This window comes from Macaca thibetana, chromosome 9 (assembly GCF_024542745.1).
Source record: "Macaca thibetana thibetana isolate TM-01 chromosome 9, ASM2454274v1, whole genome shotgun sequence".
NCBI lineage: Eukaryota > Metazoa > Chordata > Mammalia > Primates > Cercopithecidae > Macaca > Macaca thibetana.
The window spans coordinates 11,768,843-11,795,071 of NC_065586.1; the positions used below are offsets into that span (position 1 = coordinate 11,768,843).

Consider the following 26,229-nt stretch of genomic DNA (forward strand, 5'->3'; position numbering starts at 1 on the left):
ATCTGTGCATCTGAAACGTCGGCGCATCTGAAACGTCAGCGCATCAGACTCCCTGGAGGCTGCGTCCAACACAGACTGACAGGCCCAGTGCCTGAGGGTTCCTAATGCAGCAGATCTGGGATTGGACCCAAGAATGTTTCTGACAAGTTCACAGATGCTGCTGCTGGTCCAAAGACCACACGCTGAGAACCACACATCTAAATAAATGAAGCCATGTGCCATATTCATGGATCAAGAAAAGATTGCAAAGACATCAGTTCTTTCCAATTTGAGAAACTTCTCTGCAAATCCCAATTAAAGTCACAACAGGGGTATGTGTGTGTTCATGTGAATATGGAAATTGACAAGCTGATACTAAAATTTATATGAAAATAAAAAAGGACTACGAAAGCTGAACAGACTTAAAGAAGGAAGACTTTAAGAATTCCAACAAAACTGAAGGACTTTGCCAGATATCAAGACTTATTACAGACTGGGCACAGTGGCTCATGCCTCCAGTAATACCACTTTGGGAAGCTGAGGCCAGAGGATCACCTGAGCCCAGGAGTTCAAGACCAGCCTGGGCAATAGAGCAAGACTTTGTCTCTACAAAAAATATATATATATTAGCTGGGTATGGCAGTGTTTGCCTGTAGTTCCAGCTACTGGGGAGGCTGAGGTGGGACGATCACTTGAGCTGGGGAGACCAAAGCTGCAGTGAGCCGTGACCGTGCCACTGCACTGTAGCCTGGGCAACAGAGCAAAACGTGGTCTCCAAAAAATCAACAAAAGGCATATGTGAAACATAAATATTTCATTATGTATATGCAAATATTTCAAAATGTGAAAAAATCCAGAACACTTCTTATCCCAAGCATTTTAGAGGAGGAGTACTCACCTGTATTATGGAGAAAAAAAGTTCAACATCATTAGTCTTCATGGAAATGACATTGAAAATCACAGTGAAATATGACTGCATTTCTCTCCTTCGGGGCGCTAGAGCAACCAGCCCTGCTGAAAGCAGCTGTCAGTCAGTACAACCACTTCGGAAAGCTGTGTCCGCCCACCCAAGCAGACACACGTCTTCAGACCCAGCGATTGTGTGTAGGTTTATACCCAACGGGTGCGCGTTGCTTATCCTCCCTAGCAGTGTTCTGCCTGCCTACCTAATGTTCTGCCTGCCTGCCGTGCCTAGGTATCTCTCCTCTTCCTGAGCCATCCTGCTCTCAGGATTAAGCTAATAAGACCAGGCTAGCTTGAGAAATGTGCATGTGTTCTTGTGTTTTCATGCCCAAAACAACAGTATACTATGCCTTCAGCTACAGCCTCTGAAATCGTATAGACCACAGGCTCTGTATGGGCCTGGGAGTTAGATGCTTTGGGTAGGTGGGCATCTGAGTATCTCGCAGATCACAGTGTGGAAAGCATCAGTCTACACCACATGGGTCAGCTCTTAATCATTTTTGATAAGACAAAAAAATACATTAGTAGGGCACAGGCATGCACCTGTAGTCACGGCTACTCAGGAGGCTGAGGCAGGAGAATTGCTTGAGCCCTGGGGGCAGAGGTTGCAGTGAGTCAAGATCGCGCCACTGCACTCAACAACCTGGCAACAGGAGTGAAACCATCCCCCTACAAAAACAAAACAAAATACACAGCAGAAGCAAGGTCCACGCTCATAGTATTATAGAGTCAAATAGTCTGTAAGATTTATAAAATCATCAGTCCACATGTACCACCTCCATTTCATACTCACGGGAGGTAACAACTCTTAACTCTACCTATTTGTTATTTAACTCCACTATTGACATACTGCTGTATATCCTTTCAGGTTTTTTTTCCGTGTGTATTAAGTTTGCATAATTTCAATCTGAGACAACTCGGTTATGGTATAGGTGTGTATATTGCTGGACATAGATGATAATGCTTTCTCTCACATTAGTTTTTCTGTGGTTGATCGTAGTTTGTTTTCTTTGCTTGCGTGATTTCCTGTGTTGCCCTCAGGCTTGCTGTGAACTGGACTACTTGCTGAGCGCACAGGTGGCTTCCCAGGGAGCCACCATTATTCTGGGATTCCCTGCGGCTTTCTCATGTGGATGCTCCTGTTAACTGGCTCTGTGACTTCTGTCTGGGTTTACTCCGTGTTGAGAGGAACAGCTACCCTTCCTGACTACCCTGCAGTGGCTTCCTCAGAAAGGCTGGCATGGGAGATCAGATTACAGACCTTGCATGTTTGTTTTTTTGTGTTTTTTTGTTATTTTTTTTTGAGACGGAGTCTCGCTCTGCCACCCAGGCTGGAGTGCTGTGGCGCAATCTCACTGCAAGCTCCGCCTCCTGGGTTCATGCCATTCTCCTGCCTCAGCCTCCCGAGTAGGTGGGACTACAGGTGCCCAGCACCGCGCTTGGCTAATTTTTTTTGTATTTTTAGTAGAGACAGGGTTTCACCATGTTAGCCAGGATGGTCTCGATCTCCTGACCTCGTGATCCACCTGCCTCGGCCTCCCAAAGTGCTGGGATTACAGGCTTGAGCCACCGCGCCCGGCCTGACCTTGCGTGTCTTAAAAACACCTTTATTCTTCCGTAGTTCTAATTAATAATGGGATTATGTATAGGATTCTAGTTGAGAATTTAGCTGGGTTTTTAGCCCTCATTGTCTCCCAGCTTCTGGTGTTGCTGCTGAGAAGTCTGTTGCAGTTTTCTGTTTCCTGATCTTTTGTTTGTTTAAATTTTTTGGAAGTTATTTCAAACTTAATGAAGTTGTGAGAATAGCACAGAGAACTCCCACATACCATTTAATTAGATTCACCAATTTTTAAATTTTTTCCACATTTTAACATGCGCTCTCTCCACACACACACACACACTTTTTTTCTGAACCATTTGAATATAGTTGCTACATAATGCTCCCCTTAATACAGAAGTACATTTTAAAAACAAGGATATTCTCTTACATAACTTACACAGGGAGTTATCAAATTCTGATTTCTGATCTTTTTTTTTTTTTTCTTTTTTTCTTTTTTTGAGACAGAGTCTTGCTCTGTCACCCAGGCTGGAGTGCAGTGGTGCGATCTTGGCTCACTGCAACCTCTGCCTCCCGGGTTCTAGTGATTCTCCTGCCTCAGCCTCCTGAGTAGCTGGGATTACAGGTGCATGCCACCACGCCCAGCTACTTTTTGTATTTTTAGTAGAGACAGGGTTTCACCATGTTGGCCAGCCTGGTCTTGAACTCCTGAGCTCGAGTGATCCACCCACCTCAGCCTCCCACAGTACGGGATTACAGGTGTGAGCCACCACACTTGGCCTCTGATTTCTGATCTTTTGTATGTGACCTGCTTTTTCACTCTGGGAAGCTTTCCGGATCTTTTCTTGGTTTTCAGTATTCTGAAATGTCACAATGATGCATACCTCAGCATGGGTCTGTTTGATTTTATTCGTTAGTTTGTACACTAAGGACCCCTTTCAATTTGGAAACTCGTGTGCTCCTGTTTACGGGCATTTCCCTGAATTATTTTGTTTATTTTATAATTTCTTCCTCTCATTTTCTCTGATTTCTCTTTCTGGAACTCTCATTATTCACAAAGTGGCCCTCCCAGCTCTATCCTTTGATTTTCTTACCCTTTCTTTTCGTAGTTTTCTGATTTCACAACTTTATCTTTTAGGCTTTTATTTAGTTTTTCATTGTTCTCTGCTGTTAGTGTTGTTTTTTAAATTTCTAACAGTCTTCTTTTGTCCTGTAAAGAAAACATCATGCTGTGTGTGGATTCAGTATCCCCTCTTACCTGACAACTGATGACGATAGCCTTTTTGAAGTTTTCCGTCCCTCCACATAGTTCGTTTCCTGTAGGTTGCTTTTTTGTCCTTTGGTTTTGATAGCTCTTTCACGGTCACGGTTTCCTCAGATGCTCGGTGGTTATTAGATATCTGCACATACTCCAGAGCAGGACAGTCAGAAACTGCTGTGCAGTTCTACACGGGGATTCGTTGACTGTAGTCTTTACCTGTGGATTGACCTTGCTGGGGAACCCTCGGGATCAGCCTTTTTTGGCTCTTGGATTCCTCAGATTCCCCAGAGATGCTGTGCACAGTCCTCCGTCTGGAGGGCGGTCACCTGGCTGCACCCATGGCCCCACTTCAGGGTTCCTCTGTCACCTTTTTCGAGTAAGTGGCTAGTTCTGTGCCAGGATGAGCTCGCCGCTTCTGAAAGAGACTTTCGAACAGTTGGGCCGTCTTCGCCATCACCTTGCCCACACTTCCAGAGCTGCTCAGCACCTCCAGGACCGGAGCTTCTGGGCAGTTCTGTGGGACACAGCAGGTGGGTCACTGGCTTTCCTGGGCCTTCTCAGTCAGTTTCCACCTGTCCTGCCCTCCACCTGCCCTGCTTTTGGCTCCTGAATTCTTCAGATTCCCCAAAGATGACAACGTGCTCCACCATCTCTCTTCCTGTTATTTTGTTGTTGTGATTTGTGCCTTAAAAAAAAAAAAAACCCTTTGTTTTAGTAAGGTTTCTGGTGAGAAAGGAGATAAATATGCGAGTTCAGTCCACCATCTTTAAGCAGAGGTTTCCCGTGATGATGGAAAAGCAAGTGTGTGGGATGGCAGTAGGCTGACAGCAGCTGTCCAGTGTGCCCCGAACAGCTGCTTCTTGTCATTGACTTGCTAGGAACCGCAAGGCGAGGGCCTGTTCTAAGAGCTTTGAGGCGTTGTTATTCGCTCTGCCTTTCGGAGTGCGTTCCCTTCCATCTGGGCGATGGAGAGGCACATGCGGGCACTGTGTGGCAGGGGCACCCCGCATGGCAGGGCATTCTCAGGACACAGTGAGTTCCGCCCTGGGCTACGGACAGATCCCAACTTTGCTTCGGCTTTTGTCTCTTTAGTGAAGCCACTGTTTGTTTTCTCTCTTCTGTTCCCAATCCCCAAACCTATACTCTAGGATGATGAAAGCCTGAAGTACCTCACCCATGAGGAAAAGGACGTCCTCCTGTTTTTTGAGGAGACAATTGACTCCCTGGACGAGGACTTTGAGGAGCCAGTGCTGTGTGATGGGGGAGTGTGCTGCCTCTGCTCCCCGTCTCTGGAGGAGAGCACCTCCAGTCCCTCCGAGCCCGAAGATGTCATCGACTTAGTGCAGCCGGCACCTGGCGCCGGGGAAGCCAAGGGCCTCCCAGAGGAGACGCAGGCAGCAGGTGAGGGGGAAGCACAGGCCAGCCCTGGAACATGGTTTGCTGGTGTCTGTGAGACCCAGAGATACTTCTTCTGTGTTCCCCTGTGCTTGCCAGTAGAAGCTGTTGAGTCTTACAAGATTCTTATAGGGGAAAAGAATCCTTGGCAGTTTCGTTGTCCAGCAAAGGGAAATGCCAGAAGGACTAGAATAAAGAATGGAATGAGCTGGGCACATAAGCGGAGAGTACTTTTTTTTTTTTTAAATACACAATGCATACACACGCACAGAAAGAAGGAAAACTGGAAATGGCTTCCAGGTAATTATTCTGTGTTACAGGCTGGGCACCGTGGATCACTTGAGGCCAGGAATTCAAGACCAGCCTGGCCAACACGGTGAAACCTCATCTCTACTAAAAATATAAAAGTCAGCTGGACGTGGGCTCATGCCTGTAGTCCCAGCTGGTCCGGAGGCTGAGGCACGAGAATCGCTTGAACCAGGAAGTAGACGTTGCAGTGAGCCGAGACTGTGCCACTGCACTCCAGCCTGGGTGGCAGAGCAAGACCCTGCCTCAAAAACAGAAAGACAATCTAATACCACTGCTGACATGGCAGGAGGTGGAGCTTGGCAATGCGAGCCATGGGTAGTGGCTGTAAATACAAATGAAGCTTCGCTTGCTCACTGCTCACATCCTGCTGTGCGCCCCAGTTCCTAACAGGCCACAGACCAGTACCAGGTGTGTTGGTGATCCCTGAGCTGCAGGGAAATGGGCAGAGAAAAATATCTTCCAGTTTTTTTTCCCTGATTGGTAAGGATACTGGAAACAAATGTGGCCAAGGGGTTAATGTTGGAAGGGATGAGGAAAAAATTATTTTTGCCCTGGTAAGGATAAAATACTGTCATTTGTCTTAAGCCACTAGAAATAAATTGTGTGCACATGTGTACCCATATGTCTTTTAAGCAAGGCTATGTATTACTCAGAACTTCATAGACTACAGTTATGGATTCCATGTAAATATGGAGCTTGGTTTGCAGCCATCTCTTCAGAGAAGTAATGTACTGGACATTTTTACTATATAAAATGTGAGACCACATAGTCATGCCAAGGAAAACACTCTTTGAAAAATCAGCTACACCTATCCGTCAGTTCTCTAACATTATATTTTCATAATAATTTTTCTTTCGTTTTTGTGAGACAGGAACTCACTCTGTCACCCAGGCTGGAGTGCAACGGCACAGTCCTGGCTCTCCGCACCCTCCAACTCCTGGGTTCAGATGATCCTCCAACCTCAGCCTCCCAAGTAGCTGGCACTACAGGTGTGTGCCACCATGCCTGGCTCATTTTTTTTTATAGTGATGGGATCTCACTATCCAGCCCCAGCTGGTCTCGAACTCTTGGGCTCAAGTGATCCTCCCACCTCAGACTCCCAGATCGCGGGGATTACAGGTGTGAGCCGCCTCACCTGGTATATTCATAACAATTGTAAGTGCCCACAGAGTATACATTGTGAGATTCTGAAGATATGAACGTAACAAGTTATGAATTTCAGGGTGTTTTTTGTTTTGTTTTTTTCCTGAGACAGAGTCTCACTGTGTTGCTCAGGCTGGAGTACAGTGGTGCCATCTGAGCTCACTGCAGCCTCCACCTCCCAGATTCAAGTGATTTTCCTGCCTCAGCCTCCAGAGTAGCTGGGACTATAGGCACACACCACCACGCCCCGCTAATTGTTGTATTTTTAGTAGAGACAGGGTTTCACCACGTTGGCCAGGATGGTCTTGAACTTCTGGCCTCCAAGTGATCCACCTGCTTTGGCCTCCCAAAGTGCTGGGATTACGGGTATGAGCTACCGCACCCGGCCCAGTGTTGTATTGAGAGGTGTGTAAGTACGGCAGTGCCAGGTGATCAGTGATTGATACATGCTATGTAAGGACTCAGAGGCAGGCCTGCTAAGTTCTCTGTCATAGAGGAAAGTGACACAGCTACATGTCCTTCATCCAGAAGGACCTGCTGGTGTCGGTGTGTGCCACACTTTCTAGCCTCAGTTTCCCCTTTGTAAACTCCCCTGATGAGTTGGTCACTACTTGCGTCCTGTCCTAGCCTTAGGGGCTGGAGCCTCAGCAGCCCGCATGGAGGGGATGTCTCCTAGGTGCCGACTGTCTGACTTGCAGGGTTATCGTGATTTGTCCCTTCTCAAAGTGAGGTCATGCGCATGACATATACCACCTTCTGCTTCCCTAGTCCCGGAAACCGGGAGAGAGGAGTTGACTCACAGGCAGCACCGGGGAAGTTGGTGTCAGGTCCAGGTTGAGGCTCTTTTCAGTTCAGCCAGAGGGAACTTCATGCATTTACTTTCACGTGGGCTGGTGGCTCACAGACTCCTCCCTCGTCTTCCAGGGCCTGCACCTGCCGGGAAGGAGCACGGGAAACAAGATGCTGAGACTCCTCCACCTCCGGACCCCCCAGCTCCTGAGACCCTTCCTGCACCACCGCCCGTGCCCAGCACCCCCGACCCCCCTAGGAGGGAGCTGCGCGCCCCTTCCCCGCCAGTGGAGCACCCCAGACTCCTGCGCTCCGTTCCCACGCCCCTCGTTATTGCGCAGAAGATTTCCGAGAGGTTGGCTGGAAACGAAGCCCTCTCGCCCACATCCCCATCCAGGGAGGGCCGGCCCGAGGAGTGGAGGACACCGGCCGCCTGGGGGCCCCGCAGCAGAGACCCCGGCCCGGGGCCCAGTCGCCCGGCGCAGCCCAAGGCCCCCCGCTTCCCCAGCAACATCATCGTCACCAACGGCGCGGCCCGGGAGCCCCACAGGACCCTGTCCAGGGCGGCCGTCAGCGTGCAGGAGCGCAGGGCGCAGGTGCTGGCCACCATCCACGGCCACGCCGGCGCCTTCCCCGCCGCAGGGGATGTGGGCGAGGGGGCCCCGGGGGGCAGCTCCTCCCCGGAGCAGGTGGCACGGGGCCAGGGCCTGCCTGGCCCCGCTGAGAGTCTCCGGGCAGGGGGTCAGGCTCCGCGGGGCCCGGCGCTGGCCAACGGCTTCCCAAGTGCGCACGAGGCCCTGAAGAGCGCACCCAGCGCCTTCGCGCCCACCGGGAAGTCCCTCTGCTTCCGCCCCGGCCCGGCCCTGCCCAGTGCGCGGGCCCGCCAGAGCTTCCCCGGGCCCCGGCAGCCCGACGGTGCCCAGGACTGGCGCCTCGCAGACTCCCTGCCCCGGCCGCAGGGCATCACCGTGCAGTTCGCAGGCCGCGGCTCCTCGGAGGAGGCCCGCAGGGAGGCGCTGCGGAAGCTGGGGCTGCTCAGGGAGAGCTCGTGAGGGCCGCGCGGGCTCCGGTCCACCGTGAAGAGAGGGTGAGAGAGTCGCTGCACGCAGGAGCTGTTTGGCCTAAAACGGAAGTGGCAGGGGACCCCTTGCCCTCTGCGGCGCATCAGAGTCTAGAGGGGCCAGGCTGGGGCCTCCGGGCTGAGCCCGCACCAGCGGCTCCAGCCACCGGAACAGAGGACTCTTCCCTGAAAGAATCCGGCCGGGGGCTTGTCTCCCTTTTCCCAAGAACTGAGAACCCAAGAACCTTAGACCCATGGGTGTCCGTGATGTGTAAATGCCATCTTCTGGGGGCTGGGAGGAGCAGGACTGGTCTGATTATCATTCTTGAGTCTCATCTACCCTTTTCTCGAAGTACATGACATGAAAGGTCAGATCCCTTCCACTCAGGATTCTCCCCGCCTTTTCTAAGAAAATTAAAAAAAAAATGCTTGTTACATTTTGTAATGTCTTAATATACTCGCTTTTGTTTTCGAAGGGTGAGGCATCATGGAACTTTGCTTTTGTTTCTTGACGTAATTTAGTTTGCCCAGTTTTGTTTTTTACTGAAAACTGCAATGAAACCTTAGAGTTTTGGGAGTGAAACAGAACGGTAATTTTGAGAAAGCAAGTCTCATCAGACTCTGCGGTCTGGGCCATGTTTGCCTGAGCCTGTGTGTGTATGTTTTTAAATACATATGTGTCAACATATACATGCACAGGTATCCTGTGTGTCCACATGTATCATTATTAAATAGAAACTTCTGAACACCCTCCTAAGTCACTACAGGATGCCCCCGCTTCCTATTCTTGGGCAGACAGAGCCACCTCAGCATCCTGACGGATGATACAAGAAATTGTTACTTCCTAGTATGGAAGTGTCTTAAGGGCACGTCTCCATGATATTTTGGTGAACCCAAAGTGCTTTTTCCTTAACAAAATGTTCCTCTGTTCCCAATTAAAGTAATATTCCCTGCTTCCAAGTAAGCAAGACTTCACTAAAGATGGAACTTTTTAGAAAACTAATCTCCTTTATCACTTAATTTTAGTTTTGCATATTCTGAGGTCAACAGAAGGAAGCAAAAGATTCTTAAAGATCCACCTGACTGTCATGTTCCACAAGCAACATCTCAGAATTAATAGGGAAAAACCAGTGAAGGAGGTTAGCAGGAAAAGAACCGGTTTCCTCCCAGACTATGTCTTACACGCTGAGTTATGCCACAAGCGTTATTATCAAAACTATTTAAGGCTGGAGTCTTAGACCTCTAAAAATAGATGGGACGGGCTGCCCTGAGCAGTCACACCCTTGTGTTTTTATGTCTCCGCCAGCACCGTAACAGAGCCTGTTTCTTTCCCATTGAGTATTACTTAAATTCAGACTTAAATGTGCTATGGAGGGCATTTTTCATAGTATTCCATTTGCCTTGTAAATTACATAAAGTGCATGATTATAATTTTTTCCTTAGAAATGCAATATTTAGTCTCATCCAGCTCTTATTCTCATGAATAATAACCTCATAGATTCTTGATGATCTTAATTTAAATAGGTGCTTTAATTTTACCTTTCAAAAGTAGTTACTGTAAATTTTACTCCTGTTAATGCTGGATTGGTTTAAAGGATTTATAAGGGCTGCTTCCTCTTTACAAAGCAAGATGCCATACACTGTTCAATAACAAGGTCCTGATACAACCGGCATTTTAAATACTCTATGGATAAGGACAGTGTATTTTTCACTGACCCCATGATTTCACTGTGAGTAGGGTGAACTGGACTGCATATTAGTTTATTCGTTGCCATAATCACATTTTTGAAAAATAAATTTAAGAGTTTTTTCTTAAGCTTGTTTTTGCATTGCATGCTATATTCTCAGTTACTTTCTTTTAAATGGTTATACCCTTTCCTTCTATTTATTCATAATTTCTTCTGTTTGTTCATGGTTACACTGACTGTCACCCTGGTCATTTCTTGTGTCTAAAACCCTACTAATTAAAGCCATATGTTTTGTACAAAGTTCAAATTGTAGCTGCTGCTAAACTAACCCGTAGGTGTACTTATGTTGGCAAACCCAGTTTGTGGAGAGGCATTAGTTTCCTTGCCGTAATTATATGATGTCATTTCTTAAAGGTCAAATGGTTCACGGTAATTTGAAGGACCAAACATATCTCAAAGCAAAATCGTAATGGAAAGATGAATCCTAAATGCCCCACTTTTTCCCCCAAGTGATGCTTGTAAATCATTCTCTGCTTTTACAAAACTCTTTATCTTAATGCTTAAATCCGAAAAAACAAAATTATCCTTTTCTTTTTGAGACGGTGTTGTCTCCCTTTTCCCAAGAACTGGGAGAGAGAATAACCTTCGCCTAGGCTGGAATGCAGTGGCGTGATCTCAGCTCACTGCAACCTCCGCCTCCCGAGTAGCTGGGATTAAAGGAACGCGCCACCATGCTGGGCTAATTTTTGTATTTTTAGTAGAGACGGGGTTTCACCGTGTTAGCCAGGATGGTCTCGAACTCCTGACCTCATGTGATCCGCCCGCCTCGGCCTCCCAAAGTGCTGGGATTACAGGCGTGAGCCACTGCCCCAGCCATATCCTCTGCTTTCCAAAAGTTGTGTGCAAATGACCAAACCAGAGTCCCGTGGGCGGATGGCAACACCAAACAGGATCACAGCACCTGCTGCAGTCCTCTCCTCCCCCCCTTTCTGATACTTGGTTCCTGGCATGCATACCCAACTTCACGCGACTGGCAGAAATGCTGATCTTTGCGTCTCCCCGTCCGCATTCTCCTATAAGGCTGGCTGAGGACAGAAGGGACAGGAAAGACCGAGACACCGATCCTGGGTTGCTTTCATCAAGAATTCGGAGGACGACTTCTCCACGTGTTTAATGATAGAGCCCTCGGCTTCATGCATTTTGACCAAACTCACAGGCATCTGAGGGCGGCCCCAGGCACGGGGCTCACAGCCTACGCTGCCTGCCTGCTCTTCAGCCCCTCCTGGGCTATACCAGCTGTCTTCTGAATTTAGGATCCCTCACTCAAAATTCCTGGTGCAGAGTTCCACTGTAGGATGCCCACTTGGAACCAGCTATTGTAAAGAGCTGAGCAGAGGTGATGAGCAAGGCCTTATGGAAACCTTAAGACTGACTGTTTTATTAAAAAAACAAAAAATCGGAAATATATTCTCTTGGCCGGTGGCTCATGCCAGAACTTTAGGAGGTCAAGGTGGGGGATCGATTGAGCCCAGGAGTTCGAGACCAGCCTGGGCTATATAGTGAGTCCCTATCTCTACAAAAACAAAAGAAATAGCCCGGCCGGGCGGCATGCACCTGTAGTACGTCACTCAGGAGGCAGAGGTGGCAGTATCGCTTGAGTCTGGGAGGTCAAGGTTGCAGTTAGCCGAGATCTTGCCACCGCACTCCAACCCGGGCAACAGAGCGAGACCTTTTCTCAAACAAAGAAAAAAGAAATGGATTCTCTTTAAATTTCCACACCTCTGGCTGTGAGGATTCTGACTTGTCAGAGTGATTTGGTGTTTGTTTTTTTTAATATACAATAGGTAATCTAAGGAAATCAGTATTTAATGGCTAATAGAGAGGAATGAAAGAGAAAGATAAAATATGACAACAATTTCCTTATCGAGAAACTCCGAACTGCCGTGCTGTCTTCCCAACGGCGACTTCCCCCAGCAAGAGACTGTTTCTCTGCGTGTCTTTCTCGCTGTGACGTGGCGAGATTAACAAACCTGTTTTCCCCTAAACTGCTTCCTGGGGTCTTAAACTTCTGCCATCAAAGAATGGTGAACTCTGAGTGAGCAGTTGCCTTGTTTTTCTGTTCTTCTCATCATGCCTGTGGTCCCTGCCAGGGCTGCTGGGGGAGGAGGAAGGGGAGGAGTTGGGAGTGCTCACCTGGAGAGGTTTATGTTTTCATTGAAACAACAAGTCACCAAACAGGTTTTGTGTCTTCTCTTCACAAGGCTTTTCTCCCCTGCTTTTCAGTAGGGGGAACAAGTCCCATCTCCTTTTCTAATCTGCTAGTTGGACAAGCCCTGCTTTCAAAAGCTGAGGAAAGAAGACAGAGCTGCAAGCCGCTCTGGGAAATCACGTGCTCTGTCATTGAATGTGAAGCGGAGGCGTGGCTGGGAAGCCAACTCCACGTGGTCTACCTCCCCCAGGCCTCTGGGGCTTCTCCCTCACTGCCAGAATCACCACTTTCTCTCGGCATGAAAGCCTTGTGGGGGCATCCAGCCATCCATAGAAGAAAAGGCCCAGGGGCCCTCCCACCCCGCGCTTTTCACCATGGCAACAGTCCGCGCTGGAGTTTGACAGATGAAGGCTTTCTGAAAGGCCTCTTCCAAACAAGACAGCAGAACTCAGCCCTCTGCATTCCACATTCACAAGACTTATGAAATGCCCATCACTCAGCAAAGCGGGCTTCGTGCTTCCTCCTGGGTATTGTCCGTGGGGGAGGGGGGAAGCCAATACCCAGGAGCCCGAAAGGGTGTCCTCCAGGCCTGCTTCTTACGTAGACTGTAGGAGCTTCCTATGCAGCAACCAGCTAAGAAGGGGCTGCTGCATGGTGACTCCTGGTAACGACCTAAACGGCAAACTCCAGCCTAGGGGAGAAGCACCCAAAACACCCTGCAGAGTGCAGCGGGGTCACGGCGCCCCAGCATTGCCTGGATCCCACTGCAATCCCTAGATCTGAGTGCGGGGTCCACAGCCAGACCCCTCTGTCCTGGGCACAGGAGGATCTGGAGCAAGGCAGGGTCGGGCCGGGTCCCCTCCTGCTTCACTGCTTGGGTTTCATGCAGGTTTTCCTGGCTCCTGAGGCTGCTTTAAAGCCCTGGTCAGGCCGGGCGCGGTGGCTCAAGCCTGTAATCCCAGCACTTTGGGAGGCCGAGACGGGCGGATCACGAGGTCAGAAGTTCGAGACCATCCTGGCTAACACGGTGAAACCCCGTCTCTACTAAAAAATACAAAAAACTAGCCGGGCGAGGTGGCGGGCGCCTGTAGTCCCGGCTACTCGGGAGGCTGAGGCAGGAGAATGGCGTAAAAACCCGGGAGGCGGAGCTTGCAGTGAGCTGAGATCCGGCCACTGCACTCCAGCCTGGGCGACAGAGCGAGACTCCGTCTCAAAAAAAAAAAAAAAAAAAAAAAAAGCCCTGGTCACCCTGTCCCTCACTGACCCTTGCTTCTGAGGTTCGGGAGCATCTGGAAGTGCAACCCGCTGTAGGCATGCTCAAAGCCCCAGGCCTCTCTGCTGCGGGCTGGGCAGATGGCAGGAACCCCAGGCCAGCATGCGACCCCCACCCCCACGTCCCCTGCTGCAGTCAGAGCAGTCGCTATGACCAGCCCACCCCAGCCCCAGATAAGAATTCACATTTGCAAGCGGAGGCTGCTGGAACTCAGTGGTTGATGAACAGGTCACCCTTCATAAACTTTAACCTCAGAGTGTTTGTACATGAAGCAACGCTGCCAACAGTAGTGACCTAAATTCTGGAAATGCCTTTCAGGGGTGGGGCTGAATGAACAAGGGAGCTGCGTGCCGGGCCTGCACAGCCTGTGCACACAACTCAAGGACAGCTCCCATTCAGGCCCAGGCCCCTTTGACTGCGGGGCCGGTGCGTTTCCCCCCATGAACTGCCTGAGTGTGAGGATGGCAGCAAGGGACCTGCCCTTGTTTCTGAAGATGCCCTGGCCCTCTGTGGCCCTTATGCAATGGCCCAAGTCCTCATACAACCCATGTCTCTAACAGATTATGGAGCCAGCAATGCCACCTGGCCACCTTCAGTTTCCAACCGGTTCTCGGACTCTACAAGTTTCCTGGTCCTTGAAATCAGACAGACTGTATCCCTTTTACGTGACTATTCACTTGGCGTCTGGCATTTTGAATTTGGGGAAAATAACCTCTGCTTGGGAAGACGGTTTTCAAAGAGTAAGAAGGCTTAAGAAGGACTGGCCGTGCCCAGATGTCGGAGCAGCTGAGGTGCCCCATCTCCTGCGCCCGCCTTCCCAACTCAGGGCTGAGGGGTTCACATGACCGTGACTTCCCTAATTCATCACCATGTGACTGTGAAGCTTTCTGTGAGGCTCTTCATTCGTCAGTCCAATCTTTTTTCTTTTTTTTTTTTTTGAGATGGAGTTTCGCTCTGCCGCGCAGACTGTAGCACAGTGGCGCCATCTCAGCTCACTGCAACCTCTGCCTCCCGGGTTCAAGCAATTCTGCCTCAGCCTCCCTAGTAGCTGGGACTCCAGGTGCCCGCCACCACGCCCAGCTAATTTTTGTATTTTTAGTAGAGATGGGGTTTCACCATGTTGGCCAGGCTGGTCTCGAACTCCTGACCTCAGGTGATTCACCCGCCTCGGCCTCTCAAAGTGCTGGGATTATAGGTGTGAGCCACTGTGCCTGGCCCTTCAGTCTAATCTTAAAAGCCACAAGAACTGAATTTAAACATCTATCATATAAAACGGTTGACGGCAGCGGGGAGGTACCAGATATGAGAGTCTCATGCATTCATTCACACATTCAGCCAATCTTTGTGTCCCTGCCATATGCCTACACTGTGTGGTGCTAGATGGTAGCTCCTTTCTCCCTACGGCCACCTGACAGGTGGGGCTGTCCCAGCAGCTTACACATGGAACAGGGAGGCTTCGCTTCTCTCCTCAGGGGCCTCTGGGGGCTGCCGCAGGTGCCCTGCCCTGGCAGCCAGGCTGCACCCTCCAGTGTGTCCTGCCCTCTTGCTTCCCTTCTTTCCTTGCCACCCACAGAGTCACTTCCTCAACGAACTTGGCCCCCTTCTCCCCATGGCTCCTGCTGATCTTTAGATAGGCCTCAGGGGCATAGTAACAGGGACAGGGCCACTTAGAGGGGTGACAAGAAAAGGCAACTGAAGGCTGGGCCAGTTGAGGGCAGGCTTGGCAGGAAGAGGGAGCGGGGGCAAAGGGCAGCTTCCAAGAGGAAAGGGAGGTGGATGGTGAGTCTGGGCCTGAGAAGGGCCCCCAAGACAGCGGATAGGGGGGTCCTTGAATCTGGTGCCTATGACCTCGGCCTTGGGGACCCAGCTCCAGGCAGGTCCTTTGGTGGCCTCTGTCTCCCTTCCCCCACTTAGAAGCTGGTTCTAGAACCTAGAATTGCCTGTAGGAGTTTCCAGCGCCCTGACGTGCAGGACTGCTACACACAACACGGCTACACAAGCTCCTGGGGTTGCCCGATCCGCTCCTTGGCAGGCCTTTGAAGCCGTGGTTGTTGCTAGAAAGGCAAGGAGGCTTCTGTGGAAAGTCCAGGGACCTGGCTCTAACCCAGCATCTGGGCAGCACTGCACTGCCCAGGCCTGCCTCCGCCTCCACCTCCACCCCGGGCCCAGCACAGGGGACAGCAGGGACCAGGTGGTATTTCGCCTTACACGTTTCCAGCTGCAGCTCCATTGTGACACGGGTACCCTACAAACTGTTGGCCCCTCCTGCCCTGTCACAAATTATCACAATTCTGCCAATATTCCTCAGTGGCACTGCTGACATTTTTGTCTCTGTTTTATTGGGTGTGCCAGCTCTCAAGAAACTGAGGTCTCCTTGCCTTGGGAAGCCCCACAGTTTGTCTGGTAACCTTGCTATCATTTTGATTATCTTTTGTAAATTTATCTAGGAATAACTACTTTCAGTGCCAGTTTAGGCCAAGTTTTTTGTTTTGTTTTGTTTTGTTTTTGTTATTGTTTTTGAGACAGAGTCTCGCTCTGTCGCCCAGGCTGGAGTGCAGTGGCGCGATCTCGGCTCACTGCAAGCTCCACCTCCCGGGTCACGCCATTCTCCTGCCTCCGTCTCCCGAGTAGCTGGTACTAACAGGTGCCTGCCACCATGCCTGGCTAATTTTTGTATTTTTAGTAGAGACAGGGTTTCACCTTGTTAGACAGGATGGTCTCAATCTCCTGACCTCTTGATCTGCCCGCCTTTGGCCTCCCAAAGTGCTGGGATTACAGGTGTGAGCCACCGCGCCGGCTAGGCCAGGTTTTTAAAATCACTCAAGTTTTCCTTTTGAACCAGATTTTTGTTTTTTTCTCAGCTCAGTCATCCACCTCATATAGTTTTGATTCCAAGGGACTGCTTGCTGTTTCTAAAAACCAGATCCTCCAAAATGTACCAGATTTCAAAGGTACATTTTGCTGTAAGTGTACCCTGCTGGATTTTCTTTTTTTTTTTTGAGATGGAGTCTCGCTCTGTCGCCCAGGCTGGAGTGCAGTGGCCGAATCTCAGCTCACTGCAAGCTCCGCCTCCCGGGTTTACTCCATTCTCCTGCCTCAGCCTCCGAAGTAGCTGGGACTACAGGCGCCGCCACCTCGCCCGGCTAGTTTTTTTGTATTTTTTAGTAGAGACAAGGTTTCACCGTGTTAGCCAGGATGGTCTCGATTTCCTGACCTCGTGATCCGCCCGTCTCGGCCTCCCAAAGTGCTGGGATTACAGGCTTGAGCCACCGCGCCCGGCCCCCTGCTGGATTTTCAATTCCACATCGAAGCCTGCAGCTTCCAGAGGAGCCCAGAGCCGGTGGAAAGCACGGAGCACACTGACCCAGGAAGTACAGACAGCTGGGAGGTTCTAAAGGCTGAGGGACTGTCATGCCAGATCATTCTGAGTGGCCACAGAGAGGACAGGTGGAGAGATTTCGACTCAGTCCGGGGAACTGTAGAGCACTCAGACCGCCTGGGATGGAAGGAGCAGTTCATAAGTACATGGTCTCCCCTCCCCACGGCACGCAGAGGCAGGGCCAGGGCTGGGGGGAGAGACTGTCCTCAAAGACGGGCCTCAGCGACACCAGTGTCAGGTGCTTGGCATGTGCCTGGCTCACACCCTCCTCATCCCCGTCATCACCGCAGGGAATTCCTACATGGCCCTGGGAACTCGGGAGCAAGACGAGATGCAGGAGTGAAAGCCCACAGGCCCGGCAGCCCCAGCGAGGGACAACCAACCAGCCCCAGCCAGGGACAACCCACCAGCCCCAGCCAGGCACAACCAACCAGCTCCAGCCAGGCACAACCCACCAGCCCCAGCCAGGGACAACCCACCAGCCCCAGCCAGGGACAACCCACCAGCCCCAGCCAGGCACAACCAACCAGCTCCAGCCAGGCACAACCCACCAGCCCCAGCCAGGGACAACCCACCAGCCCCAGCCAGGGACAACCCACCAGCCCCAGCCAGGCACAACCAACCAGTACCGACCAGGGACAAAACCAGCCCCAGCCAGGCACAACCCACCAGCCCCAGCCAGGCACAACCCACCAGTCCCGACCAGGGACAACCAACCAGCCCCAGCCAGGCACAACCCACCAGTCCTGACCAGGGACAACCAACCAGCCCCAGCCAGGCACAACCAACCAGCCCCGACCAGGGAGAACCCACCAGCTCCAACGAGAGACAACCACCCAGCTCCTATCAGGGACAACCAGCCCCTACCAGGGACAGGCAGCCCCTATCAGGGACAACCAGCCCCTACCAGGCACCGGCAGCCCCGGCCACTCTGCATCCTGGGCCCCTCCCGGATAGTCAGTGGGGACTTCAGCAGAGAAGCCAGTTTTACATTTAAATGTTCACCACCCCTGAGAAACAGGGCTTTCCCACTTTCTACAAATACGTGTCCAGAGTTATTTTCCTTCCCCGGGGCTGGGCAGGCCTGGCTTCCTGCTCAGAGACAACACGGGAGGAAGCTGCTCGCCCCAGCGCAGGGTTTTCCACCTTCCCTTCCTTGCCCGTGGAAACATGGAGCTCTTCTTGGAGCCGGCCCCTCCCTGCTCTCCCTCCCAGCCTCCTTCTGATGAGACAGCACTGAACCCGGACTAGCCTGGCCCAGTCCAGGGACGCTGGAAACTATGAGGCCCAGAGTCCCACGGCCACCTGGGCTGACACAGAGGGGGCGATTGTGTGAACTGCAGGGCCACAGGCCCCAGTCTGGCCATCACGCACAGCACTCTCAGGCCAAGGCTGCCCCGACCTCCCGCTGGGGCCTGTACAGAGGTGGGATGACCGAGACCCAAGTCCCAACTGCCGAGGAGAGGAGGCCCGCCCAGGAAGGAACGCCACCTGCCCCTCCTCTGCCTTCTAGATAGGGGCCTGGGGCCCTGCCCACGAGCTGCTCTGCCTCCGCCCATCCTGCCAAGCCCGTGCTCCTTGCAGAACGGAAAGGCGACCCGCCACCCTGCCTCTCAGACATGGCCTCCTCCGGCCTTTCTCCGGAAAGCCTCTGCCAATTCCCCACAGCTTCCCCTGGCCGGGTCCCGCAGCTCTCCTAGAACTCCGACGGCACCGGAAACTGTTCCTGTACCAGCCGGTGCCACTAGGAGAGGGCAGCGTCCAACAGGAAGACCTGGGCCCGAGACACAACGCCGACTCTCCCCTGCTGTGTGCACTGAAGTTACGCAGGAGAGGGAGGCTGAAAGACTAAACGATGAGGTCATGGATGTGCAGGACTCGTGAAAACTGCCAGCCTAGGACAGTCTAGGGCAGGGTTTCTGAGTGCAGGCCCCCGACGGCAGAGCACGCACCGGGGAATCTGTGAGACACACACATGATCACACTTGCCTCACGCCTGATGGATGAGAAACTCTGGGATGGGCCCCAGGGAGGTGGGATCTCAGCGTACTGGGCTGGCAAACAGAACCCGGCACGCTGCCCTGAGGAGCACAGTAGAAGATGCACGCTCAGGCGCAGCTCGGGCACGGGGCTGTGACCTCCTGGAGGTGGGGCCCCACCGTGCTGATCTCTGTACCCCCAGAACCTAGCAGGGCATCTGGCACACAGTAAGTGTTTAATAAGTAGCTTTTAAAATGAATCACTGTGTGAACACTGATAAACAGGAGTGGCTCAGAAGCATCACTGTGAGCCAATGTCACAATTTAGGAAGCAGACAGTCCAGCTCGGATAAGAGAATAGACCCAGGCCACTTTCTTGGTCCTGAGCATGACCGCCAATGACCGAGGCAGCTTCAACCCGACACAGAGCCAGGCCACACCTCCTGCACCCCCATACATGACCTCCAGGTATCCCTCGAGTAGCTCACAAGGCCACACCTGGCTGTGGCCAGCTATTCCTCCATTCGTCCTTCTAGCATGTGGCACCTGTTAAGCGTATGCGTGTCTGTGGCCATCCTGAGGATACGGTGGGGAGCAGGACAGACACAGCCCCACACTCCCCAGGCTCGCAGTCCAGGGGAGGGCAGAGGACAGACAAGCGATCAAGCTACTTGCAAGAAGGTGTGGCAGCACTGTGACAAGGGAGACATGGGGCTGGGAGACTGAGTAAGGAGCAGTAGTCAGGGAAGGCTAGAAGGACGCCAAGGGGAATATTCTAGGCAGAGGGCACAGCCTGTGCAGAGACCTAGTGCCAGTCAGGAGTCAGAGGTGTGAGGAAGGCAGTGGGGGGCTCCCATGTGGCGCTGTCAGTCTCCACAGTCCCTGGATAGAGCACTGTGCCATGAGCAGGGGCACCCTGCCCACACAGGCCTTGCGTTCTAGCAGTCATTCAACAAACACTTGGGCACCATCCTAGACGCTAGGGATACAGTATAACAAAAGCAAAACATGAAGCGAGACTCTTCTCCTCTGGAGCTTACAGACTCTCGTGGTAAAGACAGAAAGCCGCCGGGCGCAGTGGCTCACGCCTGTAATCCCAGCACTTTGGGAGGCCGAGGCGGGCGGATCACAAGGTCAGGAGATTGAGACCACAGTGAAACCCCGTCTCTACTAAAAATACAAAAAATTAGCCGGGCACGGTTGTGGGCGCCTGTAGTCCCAGCTACTCGGGAGGCTGAGGCAGGAGAATGGCGTGAACCCGGGAGGCGGAGCTTGCAGTGAGCCGAGATCGCGCCACTGCACTCCAGCCTGGGCAACAGAGCAAGACTCCGTCTCAAAAAAAAAAAAAAAAAAAAAAAAAAAAAAAGACAGAAAGCCAAGCCAAGAATGGTGTTTCAGGGTCAAGCAGAAGTCATGGATGGAATCCCTGCCCCGGAGAGACTGGGTGGGGCCAAGGAAGTTGAAGGCCAGTGTCATCACCAGGTAATCAGGAGTTAGGAATGTGCCAGCTCACCCAAGTCACGGTGCTGATCTGGCCTCTGTGACTTCAACCTGATGGTTTCAGCCTCCCCGTTTGCAATCAATGGGAAAGTAGCCAGGCTTTCAGGAGAGGAAGGAACAAGGCAGCGAAGACTATGTGGTATTATGCTTATTATACTGTACCATCATACTGTACCACGAATATTATGCATATTGTACTGATCCACATTATACTGGACATTAGACTTATAATTATGCTACACACATTGCCCTATACTAGGCTACACTATATGTACTGTACTACAGTAAACAGCCTAATGCCCGACTCGTAATCCACATTTAAATGTTCGTGCAACTACGCTGAGGTTTTTTTTCAGCTGAGAATAAGGAGCTGTTTGTCCTGCTTGGCATTTGGGGCCCGAGTGTGTCACATCCAAAGCTGGTTTTCCATCTGCCCAAGTACCAGATCTGGTCTAGATAAGCCAAAGGAAGTGGTAAATGACAAGGCCAGGGAGGTTGCTTGTGGGTGAAACCTCACTGAGGCTAAGGCTAATAACACTTAATGGGAGCCTGAATCCCAGACATCAGCCGCCCTGGCTGATCCTCTAATGACAGGCTGCGTCGTGTGCCTCCTGGGTTGGCTGCCATTGGAGGCGTCACCATGCGTGGGTCCTAACCAGGTATTGTCTCAAACAGGGCTTAGAACAAAACTCACCTCAGATTCACACTTTATTCTGTATTTCCAAAAAAGTGTTCAGGAGGGAAGAAATGGGCAGAGGTAGGAGGTAGAGTGACAATGAAGATGGGCTCTGGGCTGGGCCTGCCACTTCACAGAAGGCACAGCCTGGTCCAAGGCACCTCTATGGCTGGGCTTCAGCATCCTCATCAGATTAGTCAGGATGCGTGAGGCTATGCAGTGGCTTAACAAAATAAGCTTATTTTACTCACACTTTGTGGGCCAGGCATCCCTTTTCTACCCTGTAGCTACACTGGTAGGAGCATGTGGCCTCTGACGCTCCCAGAGGCTGCAGGGAAGGAGAGCGATCTGGAGGGTCTCGTGGATTCACTGGAGGGCAGGCCTGAGGCTGACTGGCATCCTCCTTCCACGTATCACTCATCACATGGCCACACCCACTGCGGAGGGACCAGGAAATGCAGCCACCTCTCCAGGAAGCAGCAATGCCATGGGGAGAGCATGATCCAGTCCTCGCCCACTCAACTGTTCAACCCCTTTATTCACTCAGTTTGGGGAAGGCACCTAGTATGTGCCGGGCATCACGTTAAGTGCTGGAGCCACAAAGATCACTCTGTCCTCAAGAAGTTCAGTAAGTGAGACACACGAAGAGGTGTCGCATTAGAGTTCTGGACAGGTTTCTGTGGGAGCAGCAAAGAGAGGCACCGACCCAGCCCAGGCAAAGGAGGTGGGCAGCGGTGTGCTGTTAACTGTTCAGCAACTGGCTCTCTGAAGAAACATGTATGTGTGCATGTTGACTTATAATTTTATAAATTCTAATGATACAAAGGACACAGAGCACACAACTTACAAATGTTAAAATATTCCATTTCACATAACAGACTGATGCTCAGTTTTTATTGATTTTTTGCCAAACATATTCAGCCATGATTTGACAGAGTTGCATCTTACTCTGCTCTTTCCCCAACAAGTGTCCTTAAATCCAATAAGTGAACAGGTGGTAAACCATTTCTCCCCTTCGTGTTAATTATTTGTATTAAACCGAAGCCTCTTTTTGGCTTTGGCAGCATGTATTTCTGAACTTGTCAATGACACAAGCAGCTTCTTTGCTGCATCACAGAATAATTTCCAAATGTGAGAAAAATATTTCCTCTACTTTTTGTGTTATTCACAATGGCATGGTTACAGGTACAATGCACCGTTAAGTTTAATCTGTATTACTAACATCACTGCAAAGAATAATCAACAGAACCATAAATCAAGCCTGATTTATAGCAATTGCCAATTGCAATGGTGCAAATATTCCCACCATGGCCCATTTCCAGCTACCAATCTGACAATGTCGAGCTCAGAGTCAGTAAGAGACACGCATGAGCAAATCGTCACATGGTGGTCTCCCTCCATACAGACATAGTGGACATAAATAACATCAAAAGTATAGAAAATAGTGATATGGGCCAGGCATGGTGGCTCATGCCTATAATCCCAGCACTTTCGGAGGCCAAGGTGGGCAGATCACTTGAGGCCAGGAGTTTAAGACCAGCCTGTCCAACATGGTGAAACCCCATCTCTGCCAAAAATACATAAAAATTAGCCGGGTGTGGTAGCGCACACCTGTAATCCCAGCTACTCAGGAAGCTGAGGTAGAATTGTTTGAACCCAGGACGTGGAGGCTGCAGTAAGCCGAGATTACATCATTGCACTCCAGCCTGGGCAACAGAGACTGCACTCCAAAAAAAAAAAAAAAAAAAAGAAAAAGTGGTATGATTAGGAAGTGATGAATTTAGAGTACTTATTACCTTTGTCTTATGTGATTGTATGTTTGCCTAATTTTAAAATGATGGCTGTGTTTAACACCTGGCTCATAAAATTCCTGAAATTGTACCCATCAGTCTGGCCAGCCTGGACAAGCCAGCCCCAGCAGTCAGGGAAGACAGGGCCCGGCCTACGCTGAGTGACTGGATGCCTTGGAGTTAGTGATTCCAGAAGGAAAAGGCAGGCCAGTGCAGAGCCAGCAGCCAGGGCTAAGCTGAAGGGCAAAATGTCCTGGGCTTGAACAGGGTTGAACAGGGTGACCACACAGCTTACCACAGACTGGCCTGGGCAGTCCTGGTGATGCTTGGTGTCCCCCAGCCCATTTTAGTTTCAAAAGCACCTGTTTAGTGTGGACATTACATACTTTCCTTGTGACACTTGCAGAGCCATGGCCCTGTGGGTCCCTAGAACTGGCTAAAGAACTGGGGTGGGCAGGGCTCATGAGCAGAGGCCAGGCTGGGAGGGCAGGGGTGAGTGCAGTGGAGGAGGCCGGGCTGGGAGGGCAGGGGTGAGTGCAGATGGAGGACAGGCTGGGAGGGCAGGGGTGAGTGCAGATGGAGGAGGCCAGGCTGGGAGGGCAGGAGTGGGTGGAGATGGAGGAGGCCGGGCTGGGAGGGCAGGGGTGAGTGCAGATGGAGGAGGCCGGGCTGGGAGGGCAGGGGTGAGTGCAGATGGAGGAGGCCAGGCTGGGAGGGCAGGAGTGGGTGGAGATGGAGGAGGCCGGGCTGGGAGGGCAGGGGTGAGTGCAGATGGAGGACAGGCTGGGAGGGCAGGGGTGGGTGGAGATGGAGGAGGCCGGGCTGGGAGGGCAGGGGTGAGTGCAGATGGAGGAGGCCGGGCTGGGAGGGCAGGGGTGAGTGCAGTGGAGGAGGCCGGGCTGGGAGGGCAGGGGTGAGTGCAGATGGAGGAGGACAGGCTGGGAGGGCAGGGGTGGGGGGAGATGGAGGAGGCCGGGCTGGGAGGGCTGGGAGGGCAGGGGTGGGTGGAGATGGAGGAAGCCAAGGGAAGGAAAAGGTGGTAACAAGTATGGCAGGCACTTTCTGGGAAGCTGGAATAAGGGAAGGCACTGGGAGCCATCCACTGGTGCCAGGGAGAATTCCATTACAAGGAGCAGCTGAACTCAGCTGTCTCCAGAGCCAGGGGCTGGGTGGGTGGCTTCTCCAGGGGAACAAGGGTGTCCCCCGTCCCTGATCAACTAGGGTGTCTGTCATTCATTGTTGGCCTCACAAAGCTGGCGAGGGAACAAGAAAAAATATGCACACAAAGTTCAAGCGCATCGCACCTAGCTTTCACAACACATGGGAGATGGCAGGATAGGGTCAGAATCCCCTACCCGTGGGAGGCCTGGGGCTCCTAGGTCTCAGCCGGAGCGCCCCAGGTTAAGCGTCCCCTCAGAGACTGGCAAAGGGGGTGGGGTTGTTCCAACAGCCAGTTCCCGTCACTCTCTCCCCCAACCAGCAGCCTCCCAAACGCCCAAATCCCGAATCTCTCCTGGCCTCCTTTTCCCCCCAGTGGGGACAGGGCATAGCTGGCCCGTCTCCTGGAGGACAGAGCCAGGACCAGGCCAGCAGGCCCTTCCTCCGCTGCCAACATGCAAACACACCCATGTGTGGTGTCCAAAGCCAAGCCACTCTGTGGCAAACCAGCCAAAGACAGAAGATCCCCAAACCCAAATGTTCTGAAATCTTTTCCAGGCTTTCAAACCTTGGCTCAACAAGGCAAAGGAGCTAGGGAACAGTCTTTGGCCTTGAAAGATGAGAAGGTCGAGAGCTCTCCACGATGCAGGGTAGTTGCCTTGGATGACAGCATTTTTTTTTTTTTTTTTTGAGACGGAGTCTCGCTCTGTCGCCCAGGCTGGAGTGCAGTGGCCGGATCTCAGCTCACTGCAAACTCCGCCTCCCAGGTTTACGCCATTCTCCTGCCTCAGCCTCCCGAGTAGCTGGGACTACAGGCGCCCGCCACCTCGCCCGGCTAGTTTTTTGTATTTTTTAGTAGAGACGGGGTTTCACCGGATTAGCCAGGATGGTCTCGGCCTCCCAAAGTGCTGGGATTACAGGCTTAAGCCACCGCGCCCGGCCTGATGACAGCACTTTATAAAGAGAGAAACAGAATACAGCTAAGTGCTGCTCTGAAGACCCTCTCTTTGAATATCAGTATCAGGTTATTTCATCTTCACATTGAGCCTGTGGAGTAGGTTCTACTGCAGGAAACTGAGGCACGGAGCAGGTGGGTAACTTCCAGATCCCATAGCTGATGAATGTCAGAGCTGCGACATGGACCCAGGCTGCCCCCTCTCAGCTGCGACGCTGAGCCGACCCCTGCACAAGGGCCTTGTTCTTGGTCCTTTCCTGCCACTGTGGGAACTTGGAGCCTGGAAGTTACACTGTATGTGACATCAGAGCCACAGCCGGCCCAGGTCACAGGGCATACAGCTTAGATGCTTTGAGAGACACTTCTTAAGGTAAAGACTATAAAACTGTGATGTGAAGAGCTCAGGCTTCAAAGCAGCCCAGGCCAGCCAGGGAGGCTGAGCTGGAGGCTTCTCTAGCCTCGTGGTAGATGGGCCCTGCCCCAGAGGACGTCCCCGATGATCTACGCCAGGGCTTCCTGGAGCCCTTTCTCCTCCAGGCAAGAGAAGCCATGTCCCGAAAGCCCCGCAGGAAGGGTCTGAGGGCAAATTCACAAGTAGCCCGGCCTCTTGTCACGCACCACTGAGGCTGACTCCCGGGTGGGGCCCAGATGCCGAGTGATTCAGGGGAGGCCCTGGCAGCCCGCCTGCCCTGACGCTTGAGTAACCAGGGCAAGATGTGGAAAACCCCCTGACCAGACCCGAAACCGGTGGGAGCGTTAAAGTTTAACCCACCCAGGGTCAGGAACACGGCCTGAAGCCAAAGCAGACGCCCTGCAGGAGAAAAGGCCCATTTCTTTCCGGGCACCGCCAATGGCTTTTCCTTTTTAAGAGGCATAGACACGGTCACAGACGGCCCCAGGGAGATGCCTTGGTGTGGAGGGACCAGTCCACTGCAGGCCCTATCTTGGGTTTCAAAGATTCAAACACCACCAGCACCACCGACTAGAATGTTCTCTGCCATCGAAGGCCCCTCACTGGCCACGTCCCTCTTGCTTCCCTAACAAGACAGCTGGGCAAGGCTGGGGTCTGTGGGGCAGGATGGCCTCTGCAGAGGAAGGGGCCCAAGTGAGGGAAGTCTGCGTCCTGGGTCCAGAGGCCCGGGGTGGTGTGGCAGAGTCCAGGTGG

General features: G+C 52.0%; 2 protein-coding genes and 1 long non-coding RNA gene across 9 annotated transcripts in view; 2 read left to right on the plus strand and 1 right to left on the minus strand.

The window, feature by feature from the left end:
* PROSER2 (proline and serine rich 2) overlaps positions 1 to 10,273 on the plus strand; it is a 49,436-nt gene extending 39,163 nt beyond the window's left edge. For 6 of the 7 annotated variants that reach the window (XM_050803243.1, XM_050803245.1, XM_050803247.1 and 3 more), the window contains 2 exons: positions 4,910 to 5,162; positions 7,533 to 10,273. In XM_050803243.1, coding sequence (XP_050659200.1) covers positions 4,910 to 5,162; positions 7,533 to 8,449 — 1,170 coding nt within the window. In that variant the 3' untranslated portion in view covers positions 8,450 to 10,273. Of the gene's footprint in view, positions 1 to 3,718; positions 3,820 to 4,909; positions 5,163 to 7,532 lie in introns of all 7 variants that reach the window. The other variant, XM_050803249.1, reaches the window with a different exon arrangement.
* The window catches only part of CDC123 (cell division cycle 123), a 421,061-nt gene that overhangs the window by 14,950 nt on the left and 379,882 nt on the right, over positions 1 to 26,229 (plus strand). The gene's annotated exons all lie outside the window — the stretch shown is intronic.
* The window catches only part of LOC126962392 (uncharacterized), a 30,952-nt gene continuing 7,597 nt past the window's right edge, over positions 2,875 to 26,229 (minus strand). Inside the window, exons 3-4 of the long non-coding RNA XR_007728678.1 lie at positions 7,409 to 7,541; positions 2,875 to 4,446 (exon numbers count right to left, since the gene is read on the minus strand). This is a non-coding gene — a long non-coding RNA (uncharacterized LOC126962392). The remainder of the gene's footprint in view (positions 4,447 to 7,408; positions 7,542 to 26,229) is intronic.